The following is a 24,823-nucleotide window of genomic DNA, read 5'->3' on the forward strand; positions in this document are numbered from 1 at the left end:
GCCAAAGTCAAACATATTCTTGTGAATTCTATCATCATGGAAAAAAAAAGCAATATTATGTAAATGGTTTGCTTTAGGCTTTTAAATGTCCTAGATTCCTTTAGAATGGATAAATAAAACATGACCCAAAAAATTACATACAGTGGACACTGCATCATTTAAATACAAAACAGTTCAAATCAATCCAACATAATGACCTAATAACAGATTGTATTTTTTCAGAGTGGTACATAATATACAAAGTGCATTACTCTGCAATGGCAGCAACATTACAGTGTGTTATGAATTTTAATGTGAAATAATGTCACCCAACATCACCAAACACTTTATAAATAAAACAGTCTTCATAAACATAATTAATAAGATTCACAATGTTGCAAGGCCGTTACCCTGGATTATATTGTAGTCTTAAATCATGGAGGTGTTTATAATTTTGCAGCTGCCCTCCATGTGTCACCTTCAGCATAGAAGTCAATGCACTGATCCATCCAAGCAGCAACCAGTGAAAAAGTCAATGCTTAACATTAAGATCTGGCTCATCGTCTGTTTCTATCAGGGGATAGAGTGTCACAAATTGGAGACTTTGCTGCAGCATTAAGGGATTGGATTTGGCCTCAGGAGAGAGCAATTTGGACTGATCGATAAAATTAGATTACTTTTCTACAATACATTGAGCACATTAAAGTAGCAAATGCAACACATGTAAACAAAATCAGCGAGTTATATGCTTTGTGTTTAGGAGTCAAGAAGGGTAGCTAATGTCACAGTTTGTGTAGAACATCTCTATAATAAAAGTTGCTGAATTCTCCTCTGAGGTCTTGCTAATGATCCTCTCTTGGAACTGATACAATTGGCAAATGATTATTGATTTCAGCTCTACAGGAGCCTGGCTCCTTTACAGAATGAAGCTGTGCCACGCTGCAGTCTGTGAATTTCCTTTAATTACATTCGCACTTGTATGTTAATTGGAGAGCCTCACATCTTCCCTTATAATGTGCAGTGGATTGCCATTTTCTGGTACAACATAAAGCTTTCCTGCCGCATGCGATGAGAAGCATGTTGCGGCCCCTTCACACCAAGGGCAATTTTAAAAATTTCATCACTGCAAAAGAGGTGAGAAACCGAGAGAGTGAAAATGCAATTCCCAAAACTGATGACTGTTCCACAAAATTACAGGAATAGAAAGACAAAGAGGCAACATTAACTCTTAATATGCTCAGCCTTGGGCCAAACTAATAATGCCACAATTGAATCAGCTCTAAATAAATGATGTTGCTGTAGTTTAATAACTTATCATCTCCTTCTGTGACAGCATTGGACTTGACACGATTATACGTCTTAATCATCCCACAAGTTCAAACTGAAGGGCATTTGCGAGGAAGAAATTCACACAGAGGGTGACTTTATTTTCCTCACTCATTATTTTCTTGGTCCTTTGAGATTTTCAAGCAAACACTGAGCACCACCAAGAGGAGGTTATTAGAACTGTAGAGATGAGTGGTCCCGCGAGCTGTTGTACTTCCAAAAAAATCAACAAAAGCTACTGTAAGCCAACAAAAAGTCCTTTAATGGCTGAATTTTATTATGTCATTTCTATTGCATTGCTAAATCAATGTCATTACACTCAGCTAGGCTCAAAAGAAAATAGTTTAACGCTGTACATTGCAAAATATCACAAATATTAAGGAAAAGAAAAAGATTAAATCATTGTCATGCATTTATTTGGATGAATATATTCTCATAGACCCTCGCTGTATTTATAGTCGGCTGTCCTATGATGAGAGCTGCACGGGTTCAGTTGAAGTTGATGTGACATACATAAGTCAGATTATTGTACAAACTGCACCACAGCATCAACACACTGAGGCCACCAGGCACTGAAGATAAAGTTTTGGATTTGCTCTGCACCGGAGGTGCCAAAAAGCCATTCAAAACGGTTTGTCGTCTGTCAATTTGGTCAAGAGATGTACACTCCTCGTTGAGCGTGACACTTTAAGAAATTCACAGTACTGTGATTACTCTATAATCATAAGTGCCACATATAAACCTGTCCTCAGTAAGATTCCTATCTTTAGCAAAACGTTAATAACGCTTTCCAGTGCAGCATTTCACAGTGAAAACTGTCATCTCGTTAAGAAATCAGTATTGTTGCAGGCTTTTTTTCATTTTTTTTTTCTTTTACTAGGAATTTAAATCAAAACAATATCAAATTTACACAATACATATTGCACATCGTGTATATTTCTTATCTTGAGACAAAGGTCGAAGACATTGTGGTTAAACAGGGTCTTTTCTTGCGTGGTCCTGGCCTGTCAAAATATCTGAAGCCGACAACAAGCCTGGCACTGGCTTCTCTCTCTGTCAATTACCCGGCTCTCAAAGCACATCTACCTAGATCCTCAAACATGTTCCCTGCAAATCTCCAACTGTCAATGTGAAATTGAACTGCAGCACAAGCTGTACACTGCAGCAAAAGCTTTCTTGCCAAAGTCATACAGAAACTGTTTAAAAGCAACACTGCGAGGAAACGTGAGACAAATGAATACAATACAGTAAAGCTTCATTCGGAGGTGAGTTGATTTACTTTGAGAAGGTGAATGAGCAATACTAATCATTCATACAAAATGTATATTACTTTGGAGAAATGTGCAAACAAAGCTTCAATAAAGGACGCCTTAACATGCTCTCTGATGCAGGCATTTGGATAAAAATATACTGTTAGAAATAAATACACATCCAAGAGTAGCACTTCTACATACTCAGTGTGGGCATTAGCAAGAATCTGCTTGCATAGTTAGGTGCATGCATAAGCAATTAATCATGCAACAGCTGTCATATACTTAAAGAGCAGTGATCTCTTCTCAGTCTACGTTAAAATGGTCAATGTTGATCTACTCTCAAGCTATAGATGTACACAGGATGGGCTGAATCAAACACACCATAGCACTCTATGTACAAGCATGGTGTTCGGCGAAGGCATCCCAGCTGTCTTTGATTGTGTCATTGTTGTGTCACGCGTGAGGAGGCTTTTTACATTTAACCCTGTGTTCATCTGAGAGGAATGTTTGTACAAGTCTGGCAGTCTGAAGAGGCTGATCCCTATGGGGAACATGGGTGCCGCAGGTAAGTGTCAGTATCAATGGCTGGCTGGCGGGGGGGGTGACAGGTGGGGGTTTGAGGGGGAACGAGGTTACAAGGTATAACCAGAGGGTAAAACATAAACATTAGGAGCATATGAAAACCGAGGTCTCCAGAAGTTTAACACCAGTGACGCGGGCTGCGTTCCTGCACCTCTCCTCAGCCTCCCAGTGACACTCATATTCGGTCAAAAAGAATTCATCTTAAAGGCTGTTGCAGAGTTAGTACAGCAAAGAGCATATGTAAACAGTAGTTCAGGTTAAATAGGCTTAATTGTGTTTTACTGGAAATTACATTTTCAGCGCTTAGTAAATATTAAAATTCAATTACAAATTTACCAACACCTGCAGTTACACAATTTAGATTATACATGTCTTTATGATTATCTGAGGCACTGATGTTTGTTGACATATGGCTCTCAATACTGAAGGAGAGCAGTACATAGTGACTTCTGAAAACTATTCTCTGCATCAGCATGTTAAAAATTACCATAAACTTGCTTTGGTGACTGAGCTGTCCGCGTTTGATGTATCTCAAAAGCTTCTTTCCACCACTGTATCTGCTTCCCATCTTGTGCAAAGTCACTTTTATTTTCACATCTGACTAAGACGTTCCTCAATGCTACAGACAGAACAAGGCAATGATTTCATTACATTTCCATGCTTATTTACAATACAGTATTATATTCTTCAAAATCAATGCAATCCATACAAAGTGCTTTGTTAAAATCCATTCCTAAATAGCTATTTAACTATGTGGACAGCAAGTGTCCAGTATGGCAGCTGGAATTCAGTGACCACTGAATAGCTACAGGTGTTATAAAGGTGTCTGTCTAGACACTCGGTCTTTGATGTTTAATTTAAAAAAAGAACGGGGGAAAAAAACACCTCAGAGCTGCACTGGAAACATTGTTATAAGACCCTCAAAGTAACATCACTTGGATTTCTGGCTTGTTTGTGTGGAATTGATGGGAATCTTCCTGGACTGCACTATCTTTTTAGCAGGCTCTTTCTTTGAAGGGTCCTTTGCGACGGCAGAAGAAGACTGGCTGATTGTTTGTGCACCAGAGAGCTTAGATTTAGTGGAGGGCAGCAGTGAATGTTTAGCTGCACCTGATGTTTTAGAAGAATCCTTGTCTTTGGCTGTAGTCGCATTAGTCTGGGCCTCTGAAGCCAAATTCTGGGCTTTTTTGCTGGGTCCACGTTGGATCGCTTCTTTAGTTGCATCCCCAACACTGTCCTCTGGACTTCTTTTAGCCTCTCCTGGCCCTGCTTTCCCACTGTCACCTGGTTTACGGGTCTCCTTGGGCCGCAGAGCTGTTTTAAAGAAGGATAAACCTTTGTCCTCTGTCTTACTGTTCCCTCGAGAGCCCCTTGATGGTGGAGCGGCGCTAGCAGAAGAAAGTCCTACGCTGGAGGATCGGAGACTAGTCATGGAGGAGCTACTACTTGAGCTCCGGCCTGTTGCCCTGTCTGGCCTGCCCTCTGCTCTACTAGCAGCGCTCACCCTGGAGGGAGGTCCTCCATGGCTAACTTTCCTCTCTGACACTGCGCTGGCTCGTGAGGATTCGCAACTGGTGCTCCTGTCTGCTGCTCTAGTCCTTCCTGCAGCTGAGCTTTTCTCGCCTCCCCGTCTCGAGCTCTGTGATCCCGTCAAACCACTCTTCTTCTGCTGCGAGTCAGGATGTAAAACCTCTGGGGTTTGGGAGGACCCTTTCTTGGACGGGGTTCCTGTTCTTGACGCACCACCCTTGCTTGTTTTAAGTGGTCCGTCGCTTTTTTCCTTTGGGTTTGATGCTGATGCTGCACTCTTGGACTGTGTTCGAGATGGCAACTTGTCAATGGCTGGAGATGCAGGGGAGAGAGAGCTGGAGGATGTCGAGGAGGTGGCAGGACGCTTCTTGGGACTCCTTTCACCCTCTGCTCCGATCTTGCCTGAGGTCCTTTTGACACTAGCACTATCTGTAGTCCCATTTCTTTGCTTCGGCTCCTTTGGAGCTACTCCGTGTCGAGGACTGATCTGTTCAGCAGCTGTCACGACATTGTTGTTTTCACCTGTCTGGATGGAGCTTCTCTGCTCTGCCTGTGCTGCAGCCTTGAAATGAGTTTGCTCTACCAGCCTCTTATTCCCTGCATTACTGTCCAAAGTGGAAAGGGCCGACTTGGCTTCTGACATTTTGCCTGGCTTAGGTGAACCTGTGAAGCAAGAGGATGACTGCTGGTTATCAACCACCTCTCCAATCCTCTCCAGTGTTGGGGAAGAAGAGTGGGACTCCAGGGAGAAGCGAGAGGGTGAGTTGGAGCGGAGTTGGAGTTTAGCAGAGTGAGACCAGGACGGCTTAGTGCCATTTTCACTCAGCACAAGCGGGCTGGCAATAGAAGACCTTGAAGAGAATGTTTGCCTCTGCATGCCTCTCACCGCCGGTCGGGTTGACAGGCCTGCACAGCAGAATGATAGATATCACTGTTAAAATCTTTTACAAAGTATTCACGCTTCCCTCATTGTAAGCAACATAAAAGTCTGTTTCTGTGCGGGTGTTCTTCACCATCGTCCTCGCTCCGTTCAGCAGCAAACTCAGCGGACTCTGACAGGGAGGCCAGCGAAGTGCGTCTGGAGGAACCAGATGAGGCTTGGCTCGGTGGACGACTTCCCATCAGCCGACTTATCCAGTGCTCACACAGAGAAGAACTGGTGGAACCTGAACGGCCAAGCAGACAGCAGCTGAACCGCGTGAACGCAAACACAAAAGTGATTCTAGTCCACATGTTTTCATTTTGTTCCTTTTTTTTCTGATGATTCTTCATATGATAGAGAAATACAACATATTAGAATCATAGTGGAATTTATCACCAAACCATTTCTACAGCTGGTGGGTCAGATTTGAAATTTAGAGGGGGAGTTAAAAAAGACATTTTCATCAGCCATCGTCTGTCACTGGTCTGCAATAAAGCATATTATGAAAGCAAAGTAGGCCAACACCATAATACTAACCAGTGGATGTTTTTTGTTAACTGTTATAACTGCAAACATGGTAATGATTTAGATCTGATCAATGATTCATTTCTAACAAATAAAAAACCTAAATAAGTTTAAAAGAATGAATCCAATATAGCAACAGGCTCATTTGTGAATGTTTTGTAATATCCTGAATTTGTCATTTCTGGTTCAATGAATTTGAGACAAAAGTTGAGACGCTACAGTCATAAAAACTCCATAAACTATTTGATCATTAAATTCACAATAATGAAAGATGTTTTAATACAAGTAGGTTTATGGTGATTTGTATTTGTTAAAAAAAATTGCCCATATTACTCGACATTTGTGACACATTTTCACTCATTTTCACACATCTAACAGTTTTAATATGAAAGTAAAAAGCGAAAACTCAGATGTTTTTATCCATCATGTTATTACGATATGTCCCAAAATAATTAAACTGTTGTTTAACTGTGTGCTTTACTATGCGTTTTGAATAATTTTTAGTGCTTGTGTTTGACAAAATCCAGATGAAATGTACCAGATTTACTAGAGGCTTGTAGATCAAGAACATATCTGTCTCTGGAGGCAAAATGGTGGCAATACAACACGTCTATGTGGTGCTGAAATGTGTTCAATAATTTACCTTTCAGGTGGAGAAATTCTGTGAAACTGGTTGAATTTACACTGACAAGCCCATAGTACATTCCATACAGAATAGTCAAACATGGTGGCAAGGGACTGCACCAGCTAATATCATAACAAATTACCTCCCACAGAACTGTTGGCAGACCATGATGGGATCGTTGCACGTCTTTGATAAAACAAGATGTAACCAGTCTGCTTGCAAACCTCGTCTTCAGATATGGGATGAACGTCGCTGTCATCGAAGCAATACCACTGTCCATCGATGGAGTTCTTACAGTAGGCTACAAGGCACGATGCAAAAAAAAAAAAGGGGGCTTTACTGAATAGAAAATCAGTTAAAAAATGGCGACTGCAGGGACTGCTTGTGTAATGAGCTCTGTTACCTGTATAATGTCCCCCCTGCATGGTCCCATGATGGTTACACACCGCATACAGGTCATAAAGGTAGTCCTCCGGATCACGGCCCATCCCATAGGGCCGTCTCCATGGTGACCAGTGAGATGGGAGACTCCAGCTGCTCTGGCTTCTCTTTACCATGTGAGGTGCCATGTCCATCCCTGTGAGCGGAAACTTCACCATGTTCTGCATCTTCATTCGTCGGTCCCCGTCCTGTAGTTGTGACATATTTATGGTGTGTAAATAAAGGGAAAAATAGTAGCTGCTACAAAGTAATAGGAATATATGCATATAGGATCTCTACCAGTACCTGTCTAAAGCGTTTCAGGTGAAGTATGAGAATGTCTGGCAGGGTCCACAGGCTGAGTTTGATGCTGCCCTGCTGGAGCTGCTTACAGTGTGGACATCGCCATGCATCATCAGGGGCAAGCTGAAATACACACACATACAATACATGTGCATTTAGACATGCTTTTCTGTTCCCATCAAACAAGTCCGGCATAACGGCTTTTCCTGTAGCCTCAGCCTACCTGTTCCTCCTTAGTGTAGAGTTGAAAGCACTGCGAAAGCGAACAGGTCTGAGGCTGCAGATGCTGCTCCTTTGCTTGACGCACACTTTCAGCATCCGGAATGTATTCATCCTCAGTTCTTTTGAACAGACTGTGGGTGTAACATGGCACAAGTCACAGAGGGATCAGTCGCTAGGTCTGACAGAAGGCATCAACACCTCAAACATCTGTCGTGGCTTAATGAGTGTGTTTGAGTCTCTCGCTTACTAGTCTTTCGTCTCTTTGTCCCATTCAACGACAATTTTGACATGAGGTGGCCCTCCTGGACCGCAAGACTTAAATGCCCTGTTAGAAATTAGAACAAAAATGCAAATAAGTGATATTGACAGGTAGATTTGTGATGGTGCAGACTGATTTTTGACTACATTTTAGATTCCTCTTACAGATCCTCTTAAGTTGTATTCAATTGTGAATTAATGTATATACATAATATATTCATTGTCCATCAAACACTTTCATGTATTTGAGCTGATACTGATAGTGTTTTGATTTTAATTAGCTTTATTATTATCCAAATGAGACTAAACATCAAGTGTGACATCTGGCAGACTGAAAAGATTTATATTGTGCTAAACATTAACTTGAAACAGGTTCAGAGCTCCGTGTTTATTCACATAGAAACAGGAGTTCAAATGTAATTCGAAAAAGTCTGTGCAACAGCAACAGACGTCAAAACTTTAGAAGAAAATCTATAAAATCAGAAAAGCAATTTCATGTCTTAGGAGATCATCTGACATAAATACCTCTGAAAACACATAGTAGCTCCATAGGAGTTTTAAAAATGGCAGCTTGCATGAGGCAACACTGCTCTCTTGTGGTAAATTGTGGCATTACCTCTCCACTGAGGGATGGCAGAGTGGCTGCTCCTCCTGAGGCAACAGATATGTGATTCCAACCACTCCAACCACACGCAACGTGAAGGGTCCTACCTGCATCGAGGATAAGACATGCTAACATGTGGCAAGTGAGACTTAACTGGAGGATTAACATAATCTGAAATTCGGGAGCTCGTGTTAGAAATATGTATGTACCTGCACAAAGACTCCAGGACGCAAGAGATGTCTCATCTTTTCCAAAATTTCTTTCTGCAGCACATCCCATGTCACCGTACGCTCCAAATATAGAATAAAAGGATTTCCAAATCTACAGGGATTACAAAAAGACAGGTTTTTTTTTTAAATTGTGGGGAGCCTGACATTCTTGCAGCCTGTTGTCCGGTAAAGTACCTGCGCCCCTGCTGTCCTGCACAGGCTCTGTTGCACACCAGGAGTACAATCTTCTCAGCCTGCCCGCTGTTCTTATTGGGACTCTGAGGCGGGGTTGTCGGCTCTTGTATTTGTGCAGATATCCTATTATCGGTGCCGTATTTCAAGTTGTTCTGATTAAGATTTGCATGCGGGCTCCCTGAAATGAACATAGAACATTTAAAGTTACACATCAGACACTAGCAGCTTCTTTTGGGGGAGGGTGGGAGCATTTCCGTGGTCTTACTCCATCTCTGATCAAGACTCAACACGTTCTAACACAAGGAGCTAATCTAATTTCATGGAATATTGTACCGCATCGCTTGGACCGGATCTGCTCTGGTCTGAAAAGCTCGGGTGTCTCAAATGCAAAGATGGAGTCGCTCTCCTGAATGATCTCAAGGTCGTCGTCGTCGTCACAGAAGGAGCGATGAAAGCCATCAAAGTACATTTCAGTGAGGACAATCTGCACAGAGACGGGAACAAAAAACACTGTGTGGGTTGATTGTGCTCAAACTTGTTCATGCAAAAAGTATGAAAGCTGGAAACACAAGAGTCGATACCATAGGAGATCCAATAATAACACCAGGCTCTACACACAAAAACAAGTGCTGAAAGGTAAGTTTTGAATGACGCAGCACCTGTTCGGTGGGGATTTTGGTCTCTTGAGCCACAGCTTGTCTCAACCTGGACACGGTGCCAGAGAGAGGCACGGCCACGCCGACTCTCATACAGTGGGAGCACTTGCCTTGGTACACCACTGTCACATACAGAGGCCTGCAAAACAGACAGACTGACACTAACTGGCTGATTCATAACCGCAGCTGGACCGATATTTCAAATATAGACGGCATTTTCTAAATTTAGCTCTCTCCTGTCAAATCTTTGCCGAATTTGACACTCTTCTTAATGCTGCATTCAGACTGGCTCTCTATCACGTTCCATTTTTGGACACAGGGACTTTTGTTTTTTGGTTGCTGTTGTCTTATTCACAAGCTATTGACACCTTACCGTGTGTGAGGTACTGGGATTGGCAGTGAGATGCAAAGGAAAGGATCAAAGGTGTTGCTCTGTTTCTGGCAGTGAGGGCAAGTCAGGGAAGACCTAAACAGAGAAATGAAGACAATTACACAGTTAGTTAGTTCATTGAAAGTCAACTTATCCACTTGAGGCATTGCTTCGGCTGCTTATATTGTGAAATTGTGGTTGGCAGCTAATCTCTTTTCATCCTACTAGTTAGTTTTAGATAAGTTAGTGATATTAGCGCATTCGTCAGCCCCATTTTTCCTCTTAATCTGACCTCTTCAAAGTTACAGGGTCCTAGTTTTTTCTTTCTTTTTTTTTATAAACAATTATAAGTCAACATTGGTTGACTTTGGACCAAAATACATGAAAATGAAGTCAACAGATGCTCATCAAGTTAAGTGATGCAAAATAATCAAGTTGCTGCCATTAAACCATAAACAGAGGAAAAAATTATTTAATCAACCAGTAAAATGTCCTATTTTCAACCTTTCATTTGTTTTCTTTTGTCTTCAGTGGATAAATCACTCGTTCATGAGATTTGCAAGTGACACTTCCACTTCTTTACATTTTAACTTGTTCGGTCTCGTGTTTCCTATGCTAAAGGAGAGAATTAATGAAGCACCAAAGCCCCGTCTCTTATCATTTAGAGAATCCAATCAGCTCTCACGGTTGTAAAAGCCGCCCCTTAAATACTTCTTAGGAACCTTACAAAGAAAAGAATCTATTTGACTGGATACTAGATCTCTGCTTTAAAAAAGTCAAACTACTTGCTTTAGCATGATGATCATATATTTTTATCCATAAAGTGGTAGCTCTGATGTGAAAAGGATAGTTGTGTGCAAATCTCAATCAATCTACTAATCCAAACACGAAACCCTTTTTAACTTGTGTGTGTTCAGATCCATGTGTTTTTGTGGATGTAATTAATTCTCCAGACAGTCAGATCCAACATAGAAAACGGATGCTGTTGACATCTTTCCAAGCTATTCATTGTAATAAATGAGCTCTTTTGTTAAACGATAAATGTGGACGTGTGACAACAAATGATCATTTCACCTGTATTGTGCCTGAAACAGCTCCTGAACAAAAGAGCCAGGTGCTGGTAGTGGTGATCCTTCGGGGACTGTTTCTTCTTCTACTGGAGGCTGGAGAAATCAGGCAGACAGTGAGTTGTTTAGTTATTCACCATTAAATGTGTGGGGTGTTCAGTAGCTTCAGTCGTCACCTGATGGACAGTTTTAAGTATTGTAACGTAGCTGTAGTATTAAAGGGTTCTATTACAACATTAAAATGCTCTCAAATGTTGATTACACTGTTCTGCAGCTCAAATCAGAGTACTTTCTAACATACTTGTGGCGTCTAACTGTGGTTTACCTTTCTGGGGGGTCTGCTGTCCGGGTGGATGATCTGGTTGAGGTCTTCATGAACTCTGTCAAGCAACCAGAGGAGGAATTCCTGGGCATCGTGTTGGGAGTTACCTTTGAATTGAAGGGCGCTCTTCGACACCACATTCTGCAGCAGACAACATGATAAACAGTTTTTTTTTTCATCATTTGCACCAAAAAGCAGGTGTAGATTTGTGCAGCGAGTGCCATCTGTGTGCTTTTACATTGTCTGATCATGAAATATTCAGCACATGAGACCAGGAGGACTATCAGTGTTAATCTTAAAAGGTCAGTGGAGCTAAAGTACGGCAAGGGGACTTTTGAGGCAAGGACATGAGCTGAAGCTTCGCTGTAAAGAGTGAGCTGCTGGAGATGACAACAGTGTGTACTCTACAGACACAGCCGGGCTGGCAGCTGTGAAGTCACCTCTACTCACACTGGCTATCAAATGTCAAAGATATGAGGGGACTGAGCCCTGTGTGCCCTCAAAACCTCTCCTCTGGGACAATCCTCACATTCGAGGTATTACAAGGACAACTTGAGCATAGCGCCAGTCGTGATTCTGTGGCTCCACCACAAAGGTTGTCTTTCACTAAAGTTGTGTGGATGAACGTCAATTAGAACAGATAATGTGGATGCATTTTCAAAGTATCTGTTTCTCTTTGACAGACCACTGAAATAAGTACTGTGTCCGTGACATGAGATCATGTGGCTAATCATACCGCACGGTATGCACAATTAAATAAAACAGCACAAAAAGGGGATCAGGGCAAGAGTCTCAATGTAGTGACAAAGTCAACCTGAGCAGTGGCCATCGGTCAGTCTTATCATTTAAAGGGGCCATTGCCTCAATCTAGCTCTACACTTCCCTGAAAGTGAGAGGCGGAAACAGAATCAGAGGCTGCTACATCCTCCCTTTTAGTATCAAGTTCTAAAGTGCATCCAGAAAGTCTCCTAATGACACTTGACGGCATCAGTTGTGTCATCCACTGTCAAATCTCATCCATCACCCGTCAGACAAGAGAAAACAGTTTGTACATCAGCGTTTTTTGTTTTTTAAGTCCAGTTTAAGATGACCAAGGTGAAAGCACTCATGCCCAAAGCCTTAAAAATAAGATGTACAGCTGCTTTTATAGGCCGATGCTCACATCTAAAACTGGTAGCTCACTCCTTTTCAGACTGAGAGATATGAAACGGTATTTTGAACTGAATAAGGTGTAATCTAGGGTATGGATACTTCAAATACAGCTCGTCCAGCCCGAAAGAGTTTAATGCGACAACTGAACGTCAAGAAAAATGTGACACGTATCAAACTGAAACCGCAGGACAGAAAGAAGATTCGATTTTTGTGTGGCATGACTTTGGAAGCTGATGATCCCCCCCCCTCCATTTCTGTGACCACTTGTATTGTGCATGAGCACGGCAGGCATAAAAGCATGACCCCTGAACCCGACGCTTGCTGTGGCTTTAAAGATAGAGCGGCCATTTGGCATTCGGAAGCTTGGTGGTTCAGTCTCTGACCTCTCTGGTCCACATGTTGAAGTGTCCTTGTGAAAGATACTGAGCCACACATTTCAGCCTGATTAGGGGTGAGGGGGTGAAATATAAAAGCACAAAATATAACTTAAACATCTCTTGCTATCATCTAGAAAAGATTTAATGGATGGTACTCCTGGGCTAGTTTGGATGCTGTGTTATATAATCCTAAAAACACCTGCTTTTGAGGGAGAGAACTGATCCTGAGAAACAGCAGATGATGTCCTGTTATTACATAGATCCCTAATGATCTTTAAGTGCTCCCTGCTGAGGCTCAGAGTGTGGGCTGTATCAAGACACACAAACCCATCACATGTGTGCACTCAAACCGCTGTGAGCGCTGACCACAGAAACGGTTCGGCTGGTCTTAAGTTCAATTAGCTGCTTTTATGACTGTGACATGCGAGTCTCGTACCTATAAAGAGATACTTTGAGTATCGGAGTGCTTAAATGTGCTGAAGTACTGCTCGGTTTTTCTAAACAGCAAAGAAGAGGAAATCAAAGTCGACATTCAACAAGGAACAATGCTTTTAAAAGCAGCAGTTTTCCCCCGATTCACTTGAGTAAACAACAGGAAAAGTGCAAGTTTATTACAAATTAGAGAATCAAATTAATAAGTACCATTAATAGATGTCCCAGAACCAGTTAAATATATCCATTGCCTCTCACCTTTATGAGAATAAACCGTACCTAATCATAGTCTTAGTATTTTGGCTGGCAACCAAGGTACAAAAAAGACAGAAATAGTAACACTTTCAAGAATGAAGTCTGTGCTAAATGGCCTCGCTCTGCTTAGTTTCTCCACATTTTCTATTTTTGCATCTCCAAAAAAAAAACGGCTGTGAGTCGGGGAACAAACAGTATTTCCTTTTGGTAAGAGCCTTTGTTTTTGTGAGAGACAAACTTTTCCTTGTCAGGTGGCAGGTTTCAGGTGAAATGATGAAGAAGCAAGTGAGGATGGAACTAAAGCAGACCGGTGCGGGACAGAAAAATCAAGCAGTGTTCCAGCAGCAGCTGGAACTTTGCTCGTTTCAAATTCATTCTTTCACAAAGTGGCTGTTCAGTAGAACATAAACTGCTGAGCTGTGTGCCAGCTTAAACGTTTCCTCCCACTGTATGAAGCAAAATAACTGTTTTGAGGTAGAGACTTAGAGAGCGGAGTGACCACAGGTGTATTTCTAAGGCTTTTTCAGAAGCCTAATCCGGTGATGGAGGCTAATCGTTGCATCTGACTCTGCCTGGAGTTATTCTGAGAATCTTGTCAGCTCGCATCCGTGATTCTTACTTTGTAACTTTAAAGACAGCAGGAGCTTAGAGTTAGAACTTTAAAATAAGCTCAGTGTAGGGTTAGATTTACAAACTGAAGTCAGGGACTATGAGCAGCAACGTCAAAAATGTTCTCTAGAACTTTTGGATATTCACACCATGGGTCTAGTATCTTCTTGGTATATTGTGGGGACACTCATACTTGCAAGAGATGCTCAGCCTACCTTGAAGTCCCTGCTGTGCTGAGGTGTGTACTCGAAGGTCCACAGAGCCCGAACCAGGCCGGACAGCTGCTCCGTCACCTCCCCAGTCTCCTGCTGCTGGCTGCTCAGCTTCTTCTGCACCAGCACCCCGTTGGACTTCGCCTTTTCGCTGTTGCTACTCGTCTCTCCTCCTTTGAACTGCTCCAAAGCCAGATACTCGGCGAAGAGCTCCGTGTTGCTCAGGCACTGTAAGATAGCGTTCATGAAGCAGGTGTTGCCATGGTTCTTGAGCCCGGCGACACCCGGCACCTTGTCCCCGAAGGTGAAGCCCCCGCAGTCGCTGTCGTCGGACGGGACTGAGCCTCCGATGGTGCTCGGGATCAAAGTGGGGTCGTCCTTCTCGTCTTCGGCGGCCTGCTCGTCGGTACCGAAGTGAGACAGAGTCGAGAGGGTACGAAGAACTCTGTTCATAAAGCTGCCCACGGAGCGAACCGAGCTTCTCCGGAACAGCTTCTTGCTGAAGGATTTCTTCTCCTTGTTGCTTACAACTTTCGACATGATTGCTTTCCTCGCTGTTACGCCTTTATTCCAGGAAGGGGCCCCCTTTCTCAGAGCATCCTCTCACCCCCGCGCAGTGGCACCTCCATCACTTTGTGTAACACAAGGCCCGAGCATATTTCACAGAAACATAAAGGCCTGGCAGTTCTGGGAATCATATCATATAGAGACAGCAGAGCAGGATCGAGTCAGCCCACTTGCAACACTGCGTCGAATTGCATAAACAGCTTCCATGGAAAGCCACTGTCAGGGCGCTTTACATGAATGCCTGGACACGTCCCACGCCAGCCACCCGCCACCATCATCTCCAGCTGTCGGTCCGGTGACAAAACATCACCTTTGTCATTGTTCTGACACCGAAAACAAGGCGCGGAGGTTGAGCGTCAGTGTTTGTCGGACGTAAACATTAAATGAACCTCTCGCAATTAGGCTGAGCGCGAGGAGCGGAATTCCTCATAATTTATTAAAGAAACCGCAGCTCCACCCTGTTAAAGGTAATGTCTTCGGATGGCCATCAAACCCGCTGTGTTGTTGAAATCTGCCGGCTTGGAGACGTTCACCCGGTGGCCGTCTTCCTTAAACCATCTTCCCAGCGGGTGCGCTCGCAGGAGCGCTGCCAAACTGAGGAAGCCCCCGAGCGGGGCGACACAGCCCGCCGCTCCCTCGCCTTCGGATGCTGAGGGACATCGTTTCGCGGGCCAGACGCGAAGATCGACAGCCAAGTGTTCATTCGAAAGTTTTTTTTTGTTGTTGCGTGTGTTTTTCCCCCCCTCACTTGTGTCAGTTTTCGTGCTCCTTATTTCCGCCTTCAGATGCGCTTCATGGCGAGGCCGCCTCTCTCGTCTCCATCATCAATCGTAAGACACCGATACTGCAGGCAGGGCGGTAACGGCTGACGTCAGGCCCAAACACTGGTCCATGTTGGAGGAGAGCAGGTACAGCGGCATGTGATGCTGGATGATGCTCCATCCGCGCTTCTGTACAGAATGTACACTGCCAACAGCCAATCGGATTGAAGTGAGAGTACAGCCGCAAATATGCGGTGCAACCAGAGTCCAGGTTCAGACAACTAATTGAGGTAAAGGTGCCTTACATGACTGCTGCTTCGTGGTTTGATTTGTTTTTTTGACCGATCCAGGAAAATTACGCAAAGCGTGGACACGTGGGGCAGCAACAAATTCTAATCTCCACCATCTCTACAGTATTTCATGGTTTTACTTTTATATTGGCGAGACGAGAAGCAGCACAGGGCTGCAACTATGGACAACTTCTCTGCTAATATGCTTATGTTTGCTTGATTAAGAGATTAAGGGTTTTGGTTCATAACATGTCGATATGATGGACATGTTCTATTACTATTACAACCTTGTTTACAAAAACATCTGTTAGAATAGAAGGCAATGGTCTGTGGATAATTCGAATATCTATTTGAAAACGATATGAACACACCAAATGTCTTTTTTTTTCCATACGTTAACTTTGATCAATTTGATGCCAGCTATTTATGTTTGCAAAAAAATTGGGACACGAGCAGAAAAACAGAGAAATAATGGAACATACCGTCAGAACACTGCGTAACTTATGCCCAATGCATAACACGACTGGACATCAGAAGGCCTTCAGAGGTAAAGATGGGGAGTGGATTCATCTCTCTTCTCTTTAAAATGCACAAAGGTAAAGGGGAAACCTGTCCTGTGGTCAAACAAGTTCAAAATTCTATTTAGACATCACGCACATCACATCCCACAGGCTAAAGAAGAGAGGGACAAACCTGCTTGATATGGGATGCATTAGTGCACGAGGCGTGTGGAACTAGCATGTAAATTACACCTTTTTCAGAGAAGCTGCAATAAGCTTATTTCACCAAAAATAATAACAAAACAACATCCTGCACATATCACAGCATAGGTCAGTAGTGAAAGCGTCCATGCGCTAAACTGGGATTCTTGCCTTCCACGCCCATCATCACACTTTTGGCACATTATGAAACAAGAAAACACAAGGAAGGACGCCCTGAACCGCTGAAGCTGAACTCCCATATCAAGCATGAATGAGAAACACTTCACTTCACCTCACTTTAACCTTGCAGCTGTTTTCGCTCTCATCTCTCTTCAGGAACTTAGTGTTGTGTAAAAAAAAAAAAAAAAAAAAAAAAAAAAAAAAAAAAAAAAAAGGTGATGCAACATCTTCTTTCTTTTTGAAAACGTGCTGCTGGTAGAATGAGCTGAATTTTTATTTATTTATTTAAAAAACAAGACCATTTTAAAAGCTTATTGGAGTATTTTCTCTGACCTGAATTATCTCAAATCCAAAGAGATGAGCAATTCAAAACGTGATTAAGTCATGATTCATTGTTGTTTTCCCACCCATAATTAAATAACTTCAGCTCTATTCAAAATATAAGATCTTAAGCAACTTTTGGCACAAACAATTGTGTCCCTCTTCTCTGTTGGGAGTCTTACCTTCGTGTTACAGCAATGCTTTTCATTCAGCTGTGGATTCTACCCTTCACCTTCAGGCAGGTCACCACTGACAGGTTTTAAAACATTCAGTAAAACAGAAAGCCTTTTTGCGAGTCAAAATAACAGTTTTAATGTCAGCGTTTTGTTGATACTGCATGAAAAAGAAAAAGTCTGCCAATCAAAATTGAGCCCATCTATTAGATTAATCAGCCTGTACTACAACAACAAAGACAGACCCCTTTGCTTTTAAAGTAAACCGAATGTGAGATTTATTGAACAAAAAAAAAACAGTACACCTCATAGCACAAATATTACCTCTGAATAATTTATTAGCTCAGATCAGATATATTACAATGATATATTGGTCATACAGACTTTAAATGCTTTGACACAGCCCCTCAACACCTTGTAAATGCAAGAACTAAAAAAAGACAGGATTAGTTTACCTTTTGGCTTGGCTTAAAGGCATCATCAGCGGCGAGATATCTTTTAAGTAAATCTTAGATCAACATCATCCGTGAAAAAGAGAGGAACACCTGATTTCAATCTCTTAACATTCCCATGATCCCCCGCACTCATTCCGACAGAAACGCCACGCCACGCTCTCCGTGAAAATCATCACCCTCAACTTTGAGATCCAAGGAACTGTAACATGTGACCCAGCTGCTAGAAATATCACATTCTCCTGTTCGTTTACAACAAAGGAAGTCCCACGCGCCGCTCAGGGAGTCATGATACCTACAGCGTCCTCCTCCGTCTACAGCGGGGTTAGTAGTCGATGCACCGGAGCGCAGCGATGGTGGAAGCAAGGCGACGGGGCAGCAGCTTGGCCGTCTGTCTGTAGTCTTCTGGTTTAGTCCTCAGCAGCGTGCTGATGTGCTGCAGGGTGCGCGAGGGCTGCAGGCCCAGAGCGTCCATCACATTGCTCAGATAGTCTGCAGAGCACAAACAGGACTCAAAATGCTGGCAGACGCAATAACTTGACCGGCGGCTTTTCAATTCATATGTCACTACTTGTCTTGGCCAGTGTTAACAATTAGACCGATGTTAGTGCAGCCTTTGGTTTACTGTACCGATATCTGTGGTCAGCTGTTTAGTGGAATGTGGGGTCAGCTGGGGGATAAGCAGAATGGCATCACAGTAGGTCTGCATGGTTGCACGAGCAATGGAGCCCAACCAGTAATCCGCTGTGTTGTCCAGCTCAGGAAGGTCGTCGCCTGAGACAGTGTGACAAAGACAGAGTGTTCCAGATCACAAACTGTGAACGAGTTAATGGCACAAGGGCACTGATGCACAGGCTTTGTTGTACAGGTAGGGGTTTATTTCTGTGTGATGAGGGAAAATCAATAAAAAAAAAAAAGACATAAGACTGGAGTAGTATGAGTAGATAAATACAAAAAGTGCAGAAAATGCAGAACTGTGCTGCAACGGAAGTGAGGAAAAGAAGAAGAGTGAGCAAAAACAAATGTGACATGAACATTCGGGCTGATCTGTTACTAACCTTGCTCTGGTGGGAAAGGCAGCTTCCCAGCATGTAAGGCCATTTCTAGTGCCGGGTCCTCCTGAGTCACAAAAGGCTCCAAATGAAGAGGCAGAGACATCAGGTACTGCCCGATCTACAGGGAGAAAACACAGGCATGTGGCTGATACATCTGGGAGCAGGACGCAGCAGTCCTGTTGTGTCTAATTAAAGCCAAACTTGACCAACATTTGTGATGTATTCTTGCGGCGACAGGCTGAAAGTGGGCAGGTCTTCAGTGTAGCCCTCTCCGAAACCAGAAGCCTCGTGATTCTTCACGCAAACAAATCAAACAGCACAAGGTCAGAATTAAACACATACCGGACATCCAGCACTCAAATGCACGTTCACAAAGTGCACTCAAGGCGTATCCATCAGCATTTGAAATCAAATCATCTCGAAACCTGACACGCAATCACCTCCATCTTGGAGACGAGACAGAGCTGGTGTTTGATCTGCAGGAAGACAGAGTCGAAGGCCAGCTGGTTGGCTTGTTGATTCAGCCTGATCAGAGCTGTTCTGGGCTCGGCTAACAAGTTGGAGTTGCCCGTTCCTTTCTCCTACAAGACGGGGGAAAACAGATGCATAAGCATCAGCAGCTGAGAGTCTTTGGTGAACCAAAACACCAAGCTCTACATCATACCTTTAATGAGTAGAGGAGCTCCATCAGGTTGTTGTATTCAGCCACATTTCCCCTCTGAAGGTAGTTGTATTCCTGCCAAGGGTTTCTAGTGGCGCTCTTCCTGTCTGTGGAGCTGGCCTCTTGGATGCCTGCCAGACTCCGTGGGCTGTACGACTCCGACAAGTACTTACCGGCTGTGCCCAGGATCCTACAGGACAGATGGATCATTGCCGTTAGTCTCGGGTGAAAGGACACGACCGGAACCTTTCCAATCATCTCGCCTAAACATTTCTCTCACTTGTTTGACAGCTGCTGCTCAAACGCCCCGCACTGCCTGAGCAATTCTCCGCATGTGGCAATGATCCTGCACAGCAAATATGAAAGCGGTGAATATACGATGATAACCAGTTCTCATTTGAAGTTTTAAAGAAAAAACAAACAAAAAAAACACAATAACCTGACTGAGTTCTGGAAGGCTGTCCAGTCCTCCTGGAAAACAGACGAATTTGACGTATCCTCAAGTTTACACTTCTTCCGTATTGACTGGAGTGTTGTGGAGAAGTCTGACACATACCTGCATTGAGCAAATTATTACAGCTGGAGGCATAAAGCAATAAATCTCAAATAATCAAACCAGGCCCATGATTTATATAATAAAACCAAAAGATTCATATATTGTGAGATGAATATATAATTAACATTGTGAGTAAAGGAGCTTTACTTGGTGAAGAGGGCTTTGAGAGCTTTAAGGAGGCCACACACACCCAGTCCATCAGTCAGTCTGACACAACGGTCCACAGCAGCACTCGCCAGAGCAAACAACTTGCCTACAGAGTGGCTCAGCTCCTCTACACAATCAATCACCTCCCCGTGCTCCTAAAAAGATGAGAGAATAAATATGGAGTGTGAAAAAAATAGGTTTGAGAGACACAGAGAGAAAATACAGGAAAAGAGTTATCATCATCAGTCAAATCAGTCAATAAGTGGTGCGTCTGTGGATATGAGTGTGGCGTTCTAACCAAAGGAACAGCACTGATCTGAATGAGGAGATGAGCTTCCTCCAGCTCTCCATACTGCAGTTGATGAGCTTTGTAGGGATCGTACAGCACACACACCAGCTCATTCACCTTAAGAAGGTTATTCTCACCTTGAGGAGCAAATACAGACAGAAAATAAGGATCTCACTTCTCACAGTCTCAGTTTGTCTTCAGTGGAGCCCTGTGCATGTACAAACCCAGGTGTGGAAGCATGGCGTCCTCCAAGCTGTGTCCAAAGGTGGATGCAGTGTGATGGAGTTCGATCAGCGTGTCAAGGCGCTGCTCTTGGGCTGCCTGCTCCATGGCTGTGCTCAGGCACACGGGGATGGAAGGCACCATGGCCCCCAGGGTCTGGATCAGCAGCACTGTCACCACCTCGTACGGGTTCCTAAACACCTGCAGTGGTTTAAAATCACAGGTAAGTGTCAGCTGTCGCTTCAGCGCACATTTTTTTAGAACTGCAGCGGGTCTCACCTGGCTGCTCCACTGGAGCTGAGCATGCCAAGAGGAGAGCAAGGTGTCGTAGAATTCAGACAGCTGCTGGTTCAGACTGAGCTCGCTCTGAGAGAGATCCTGCCAGATGCTCACCAGCTGGCCCTGGAGAAGCCAAAAAAAGACAGTCATTCAGATGCTTAAATTTGTGAGAGTATGTTTTTCTTTTTAAACTGATTTATTCATCAACAGTTAAGCTCTTAGACTCTAGCACATACCTTGTGACACTTGTAGTAGTACGCTAGAAGCTGGGGCATTCTATCAATCTCTGTGAAGACTTTAACAAACAGCTTGGCCTGGTCTGCAGAGAGAAAGAAAACCCATCAAAGTTTGTACAGTGAAATCAAACTAGATTTAATAAAGATGAATCAATTATTGAAAGAAATGTAGTACCCATAGACATGGAGTTAAAAGTCGCTACTATTTGTGGACTGGCCATGGCTTCCAGCCTGTTTTTCAGAGCCTCGAGGTGGACGCACTTTTCAGAATAGTCAGGCGTGTCCACCAGCATGGCCAGGCTGCTCTGCATGCTCGTCAGCTTGGAAGAAATCACCGCAAAATCCTGAAAAAAAAAAGAAGAGAAGAAGTATACTAAAAAGCAAAAATCTCAACGAATTTTTAAAAAAACGACAGCTTGAGCCTGCATCCGATCAATTTACAGGTTGCCTTGGTTGTTTTGCACATTTAAAAGACTTTGAATGATTGCTCAACTATTGAAATCCATATAGTTTGATACAAAGTCTTAATACATAAAACACAAACAAAGGTTCATAACCATTCGGCGACAAGAAAGGCAAAATAAATGAATGAATATTGAAAAAAGTCTCCATTTCCTGATCTTTTACCTGTGTTTTGAAGGTCTCTTCAATGTCTGCGCTCAGTGTGCTCCATTTGTCTGCCTCCTGCAGAGCCTCAGCTGCCAGCTGCATTCGACTCTTCACTTGATCTATTTCTACCAGGACCTGGTGAACGTGGTGAACATGATTCCTGCGTTATCACACTTAAATTTCTATACTGCTTACGATCAGAAAATCATTTCAACAACATGTCATTGGGTGAGTGTTCGTCTCCCCTTTCCAACTAAAGCGTGACTTAGAAATCTTTTGTTTGCAGCAAATATAGTGACGGAATTGCTCACACACCTGCATAGACTGTACAGTGTCTTGCTCAAACTTCTTGATGTCCTCCTTCACCAGCACCATTTGCTCCTTTAGGAAAGAAGCCTCCTGTTTCAATGCCTCCACATCTCGCAGCACTCGGGGCATATTTTGGAGGGCTTGACTGCTGCTTTCTACAGGAAGATAGACAGTCAGCTACTTATCGGTCTACACAGCAAGAAAATGATCTCAAGGGTGGTTCAACAATGGCACTCTCTCACAGATATAACCAGTATAACTGCTTTACCTTCTCCGGGCAATGCCATTTATTCGGATTATACAAGGCATAGGAGTTCTTTTGATTTTAGGAGGTCAATTATTCAAGAAAATTTCACTCTAATGAGCCTCGTTTACAAACTGAATCAGTGGAAAACCTAAATCTTTGTGTTAAAAATCAAATCCATTATATATTCCAGTTGCATCTAGTATTGTAGATTTAACGATCAGACATGCATTAACCAACTGATCTATTGTCAATTTCAGTCATCGTTTAAGCAGAAATGTCAAACATTTGCCCATTTTACCGACTTAGACACAAGGATTTGATGCATTTCCTTAATCCCATGTGAAAGCGGACTGCTTGTGTGTGGGATTTTGAATTGCCGGCCCAATGTAGATATTTCAAACATCACACTTGTCAACTTAGTGCCCACGTGACTATTTTTTTGCATTTTGTAGGCAAGCCAATTGCCAGGAACCTGCGGACATTGCCAGAGCAACCGACAAGGGAAATAATCATGAGTTGTAACATATAACACCCGTCATTGTGCAATGTGAAGTGACACAGGAAAAAACTGTTTCTTAAAAACAGTAACACATACCACAAACCTAAAGGTTTCTACAACTGCATTGAATTAATTTCCACTGAGAAAATCAGCTGACTGAACTATTTCTGAATGACGTCAGTGATAAAAGAGCAACATGAACAACAGATACTGTTGCCATGGTGAGGTGTGCTTAAGCTGATCTTTATGTAAAATACCTTCACAGAAACGGTGATAGCTACTCCCGTTACCTACTCTCTGCTACGATGGGTTTTTACTTTGTAATAGGTTTGGTCAACCTTACATGTGCAGAGTAGAACTGCACATAGTGTGAGTGAGTCAGTCCATTCGTGAAGCGTTTACCGCTGGGATCCTGACATTATTAGCATTAGCTATGAGAAGCTAGCAGATGAAGAGGCAGGTCTCACAAAACCAATATAATTCAAAGCACGAGAAAACAGAGTCAGCTGCCACATATTCCTATATTAGAGTGCATTGTTTGGCTCAAAATCCAGACCTTCGATGGCGTTGTTGACTTCCTGAATGAACAGCTGCAGCTTCATGACCAGCGTTGCTGCGTGAGAATCTGCCTTCCCCGGCGCATCCTTCTGCACCACTTTGAAGGCACCGTTGACCCAGTCCTTCACGTCAAAATCATCGTCGAGGAATTTAGAAAAATCCATCTTACTCCTTTAGCGGTGCAACAGGCTGCCAGGTGTTCGCCCAAAACTCTTGAGGTGCAGCCGGTGTCATCGAACCATCGCTAACGTCGGGCTAGCTAAGTCTTCCCGAACAACGGCTTTGACACGAATATAAAATAAATGGCCCAGGAAAATGAAATTAGCATCACAACCAAGTATAGCTCCAACAATGCGACGGCCTCCTCCAGAGTTATTTGTTAGGTTTATCACCTCAAACTGAGAAAAGTAGATGCATATTCCCAAAGGTTTGATGCTAGCAGGGCTCTTATCACTGACAACAACTTCCTCTTGTGCTTTCTATTTGCTTCCCCTATAAACAAACGCTGAAACAACGGACCTATTATTTCAAATATATCTTTAACATTTAAGAAAAAAGATAGAAAGAGAAAGGAAAGAACGAGAAAATTGACCTTTGATCCGGACAATGTTTCTATAAATGTTATCTATCAGCGACACAATGCTTCTGGTCAACTTAAAGGCAAAAACAATAAAAGTGGTGTTACACAAATGTAGATCCGTGCAGAAACATAACCAAGAAGCGCTACAATTCTTACAGAATTTGTTCTTTTTGTAGGCGTATTTTTTTAAGGATAAGCAATTTAAATAAAATAGCAAGAGTTGCCCAAGACTTTTCCTTTGAGTAGTTTTCATTGACCCCTGTTTGTCTAGAATGATAATTTCACACCCTGGGTCTAGGAATTAATTTTGCTTATTTGCACATCTGGAACAACTGGTACAGATTGTAACTGTGCTGGGGTACATGGGGTTCGGCTTGGCATATACAGCAGCTACTAGAGATATTTCCCTTTGCTGCTCATCCAGTTTATCAAGCAGGGTAAAATAAAAACAGTAGTTTTGATTCCCCTTCTGCTGGATCAGAATTATAAGAATGATACATTTTTTATCAAATTTTAACAAAAAAAAACACGTATGATAACAATTCATTACCAGTGTACTCTTAAAATGAGTGGCTTTGTGTGGTCATGCTTTCAGGCTTTAAGTATTTCATTCTATCTGCTGCAGTAGACATTTATCACAACACACTGTCTGCGTCATGAATATTATGCAAACCACAAAGGTAGTAAAAGGCTACATGGAAACTAGAGCTGGAAAAAAAGCTGCAG

The 24,823-nt window shown here is 42.9% G+C and overlaps 2 protein-coding genes across 2 annotated transcripts; both read right to left on the minus strand.

Annotated features, from left to right (window-relative positions):
- Positions 1 to 249: 249 nt before the first annotated feature.
- On the minus strand, positions 250 to 15,887 carry LOC140278203 (ubiquitin carboxyl-terminal hydrolase 31-like). The gene is made up of 16 exons (XM_072373153.1): positions 14,409 to 15,887; positions 11,372 to 11,509; positions 11,054 to 11,142; positions 9,983 to 10,075; positions 9,613 to 9,748; positions 9,287 to 9,437; positions 8,954 to 9,131; positions 8,759 to 8,870; positions 8,562 to 8,656; positions 7,935 to 8,012; positions 7,689 to 7,818; positions 7,469 to 7,588; positions 7,146 to 7,371; positions 6,885 to 7,043; positions 5,684 to 5,836; positions 250 to 5,576 (listed from the first exon to the last, which is right to left on the minus strand). The coding sequence occupies exons 1-16, from the start codon at positions 14,943 to 14,945 to the stop codon at positions 4,072 to 4,074; spliced, it is 3,900 nt and encodes a 1,299-aa protein (XP_072229254.1). The 5' UTR covers positions 14,946 to 15,887; the 3' UTR covers positions 250 to 4,071.
- Positions 15,888 to 17,659: 1,772 nt separating this feature from the next.
- cog7 (component of oligomeric golgi complex 7) lies at positions 17,660 to 23,999 on the minus strand. The gene is made up of 17 exons (XM_072373157.1): positions 23,516 to 23,999; positions 22,220 to 22,368; positions 21,923 to 22,039; positions 21,471 to 21,639; positions 21,296 to 21,378; positions 21,060 to 21,182; positions 20,783 to 20,981; positions 20,568 to 20,695; positions 20,270 to 20,424; positions 20,006 to 20,122; positions 19,847 to 19,912; positions 19,570 to 19,756; positions 19,346 to 19,486; positions 19,116 to 19,199; positions 18,909 to 19,023; positions 18,481 to 18,624; positions 17,660 to 18,342 (listed from the first exon to the last, which is right to left on the minus strand). Exons 1-17 carry the CDS (start codon positions 23,679 to 23,681, stop codon positions 18,176 to 18,178), a joined length of 2,310 nt encoding a protein of 769 aa, XP_072229258.1. The 5' UTR covers positions 23,682 to 23,999; the 3' UTR covers positions 17,660 to 18,175.
- Positions 24,000 to 24,823: the final 824 nt, after the last annotated feature.

The sequence above is a fragment of the Leuresthes tenuis genome, unplaced genomic scaffold, assembly GCF_036924035.1.
Source record: "Leuresthes tenuis unplaced genomic scaffold, fLeuTen1.0.hap1 SCAF_20, whole genome shotgun sequence".
Taxonomy (NCBI): Eukaryota; Metazoa; Chordata; class Actinopteri; order Atheriniformes; family Atherinopsidae; genus Leuresthes; species Leuresthes tenuis.

Bases quoted from the DNA above. Each gene is read 5' to 3' on its own strand.
- LOC140278203 (XM_072373153.1), bottom strand. From the start codon at position 14,945: ATGTCGAAAGTTGTAAGCAACAAGGAGAAGAAATCCTTCAGCAAGAAG. The intron at 11,143-11,371 runs GTAAACCACAGT...TGATTTCTCCAG, and splicing joins ACAGCAGACCCCCCAGAAAG to CCTCCAGTAGAAGAAGAAAC. The intron at 9,749-9,982 runs GTAAGGTGTCAA...TCTGTTTTGCAG, and splicing joins ATCCCAGTACCTCACACACG to GCCTCTGTATGTGACAGTGG.
- cog7 (XM_072373157.1), bottom strand. From the start codon at position 23,681: ATGGATTTTTCTAAATTCCTCGACGATGATTTTGACGTGAAGGACTGG. The intron at 22,369-23,515 runs GTCTGGATTTTG...ATCTTCCTGTAG, and splicing joins AGTCAACAACGCCATCGAAG to AAAGCAGCAGTCAAGCCCTC. The intron at 21,640-21,922 runs GTAAAAGATCAG...TTTTTTTTTCAG, and splicing joins AAGAGACCTTCAAAACACAG to GATTTTGCGGTGATTTCTTC.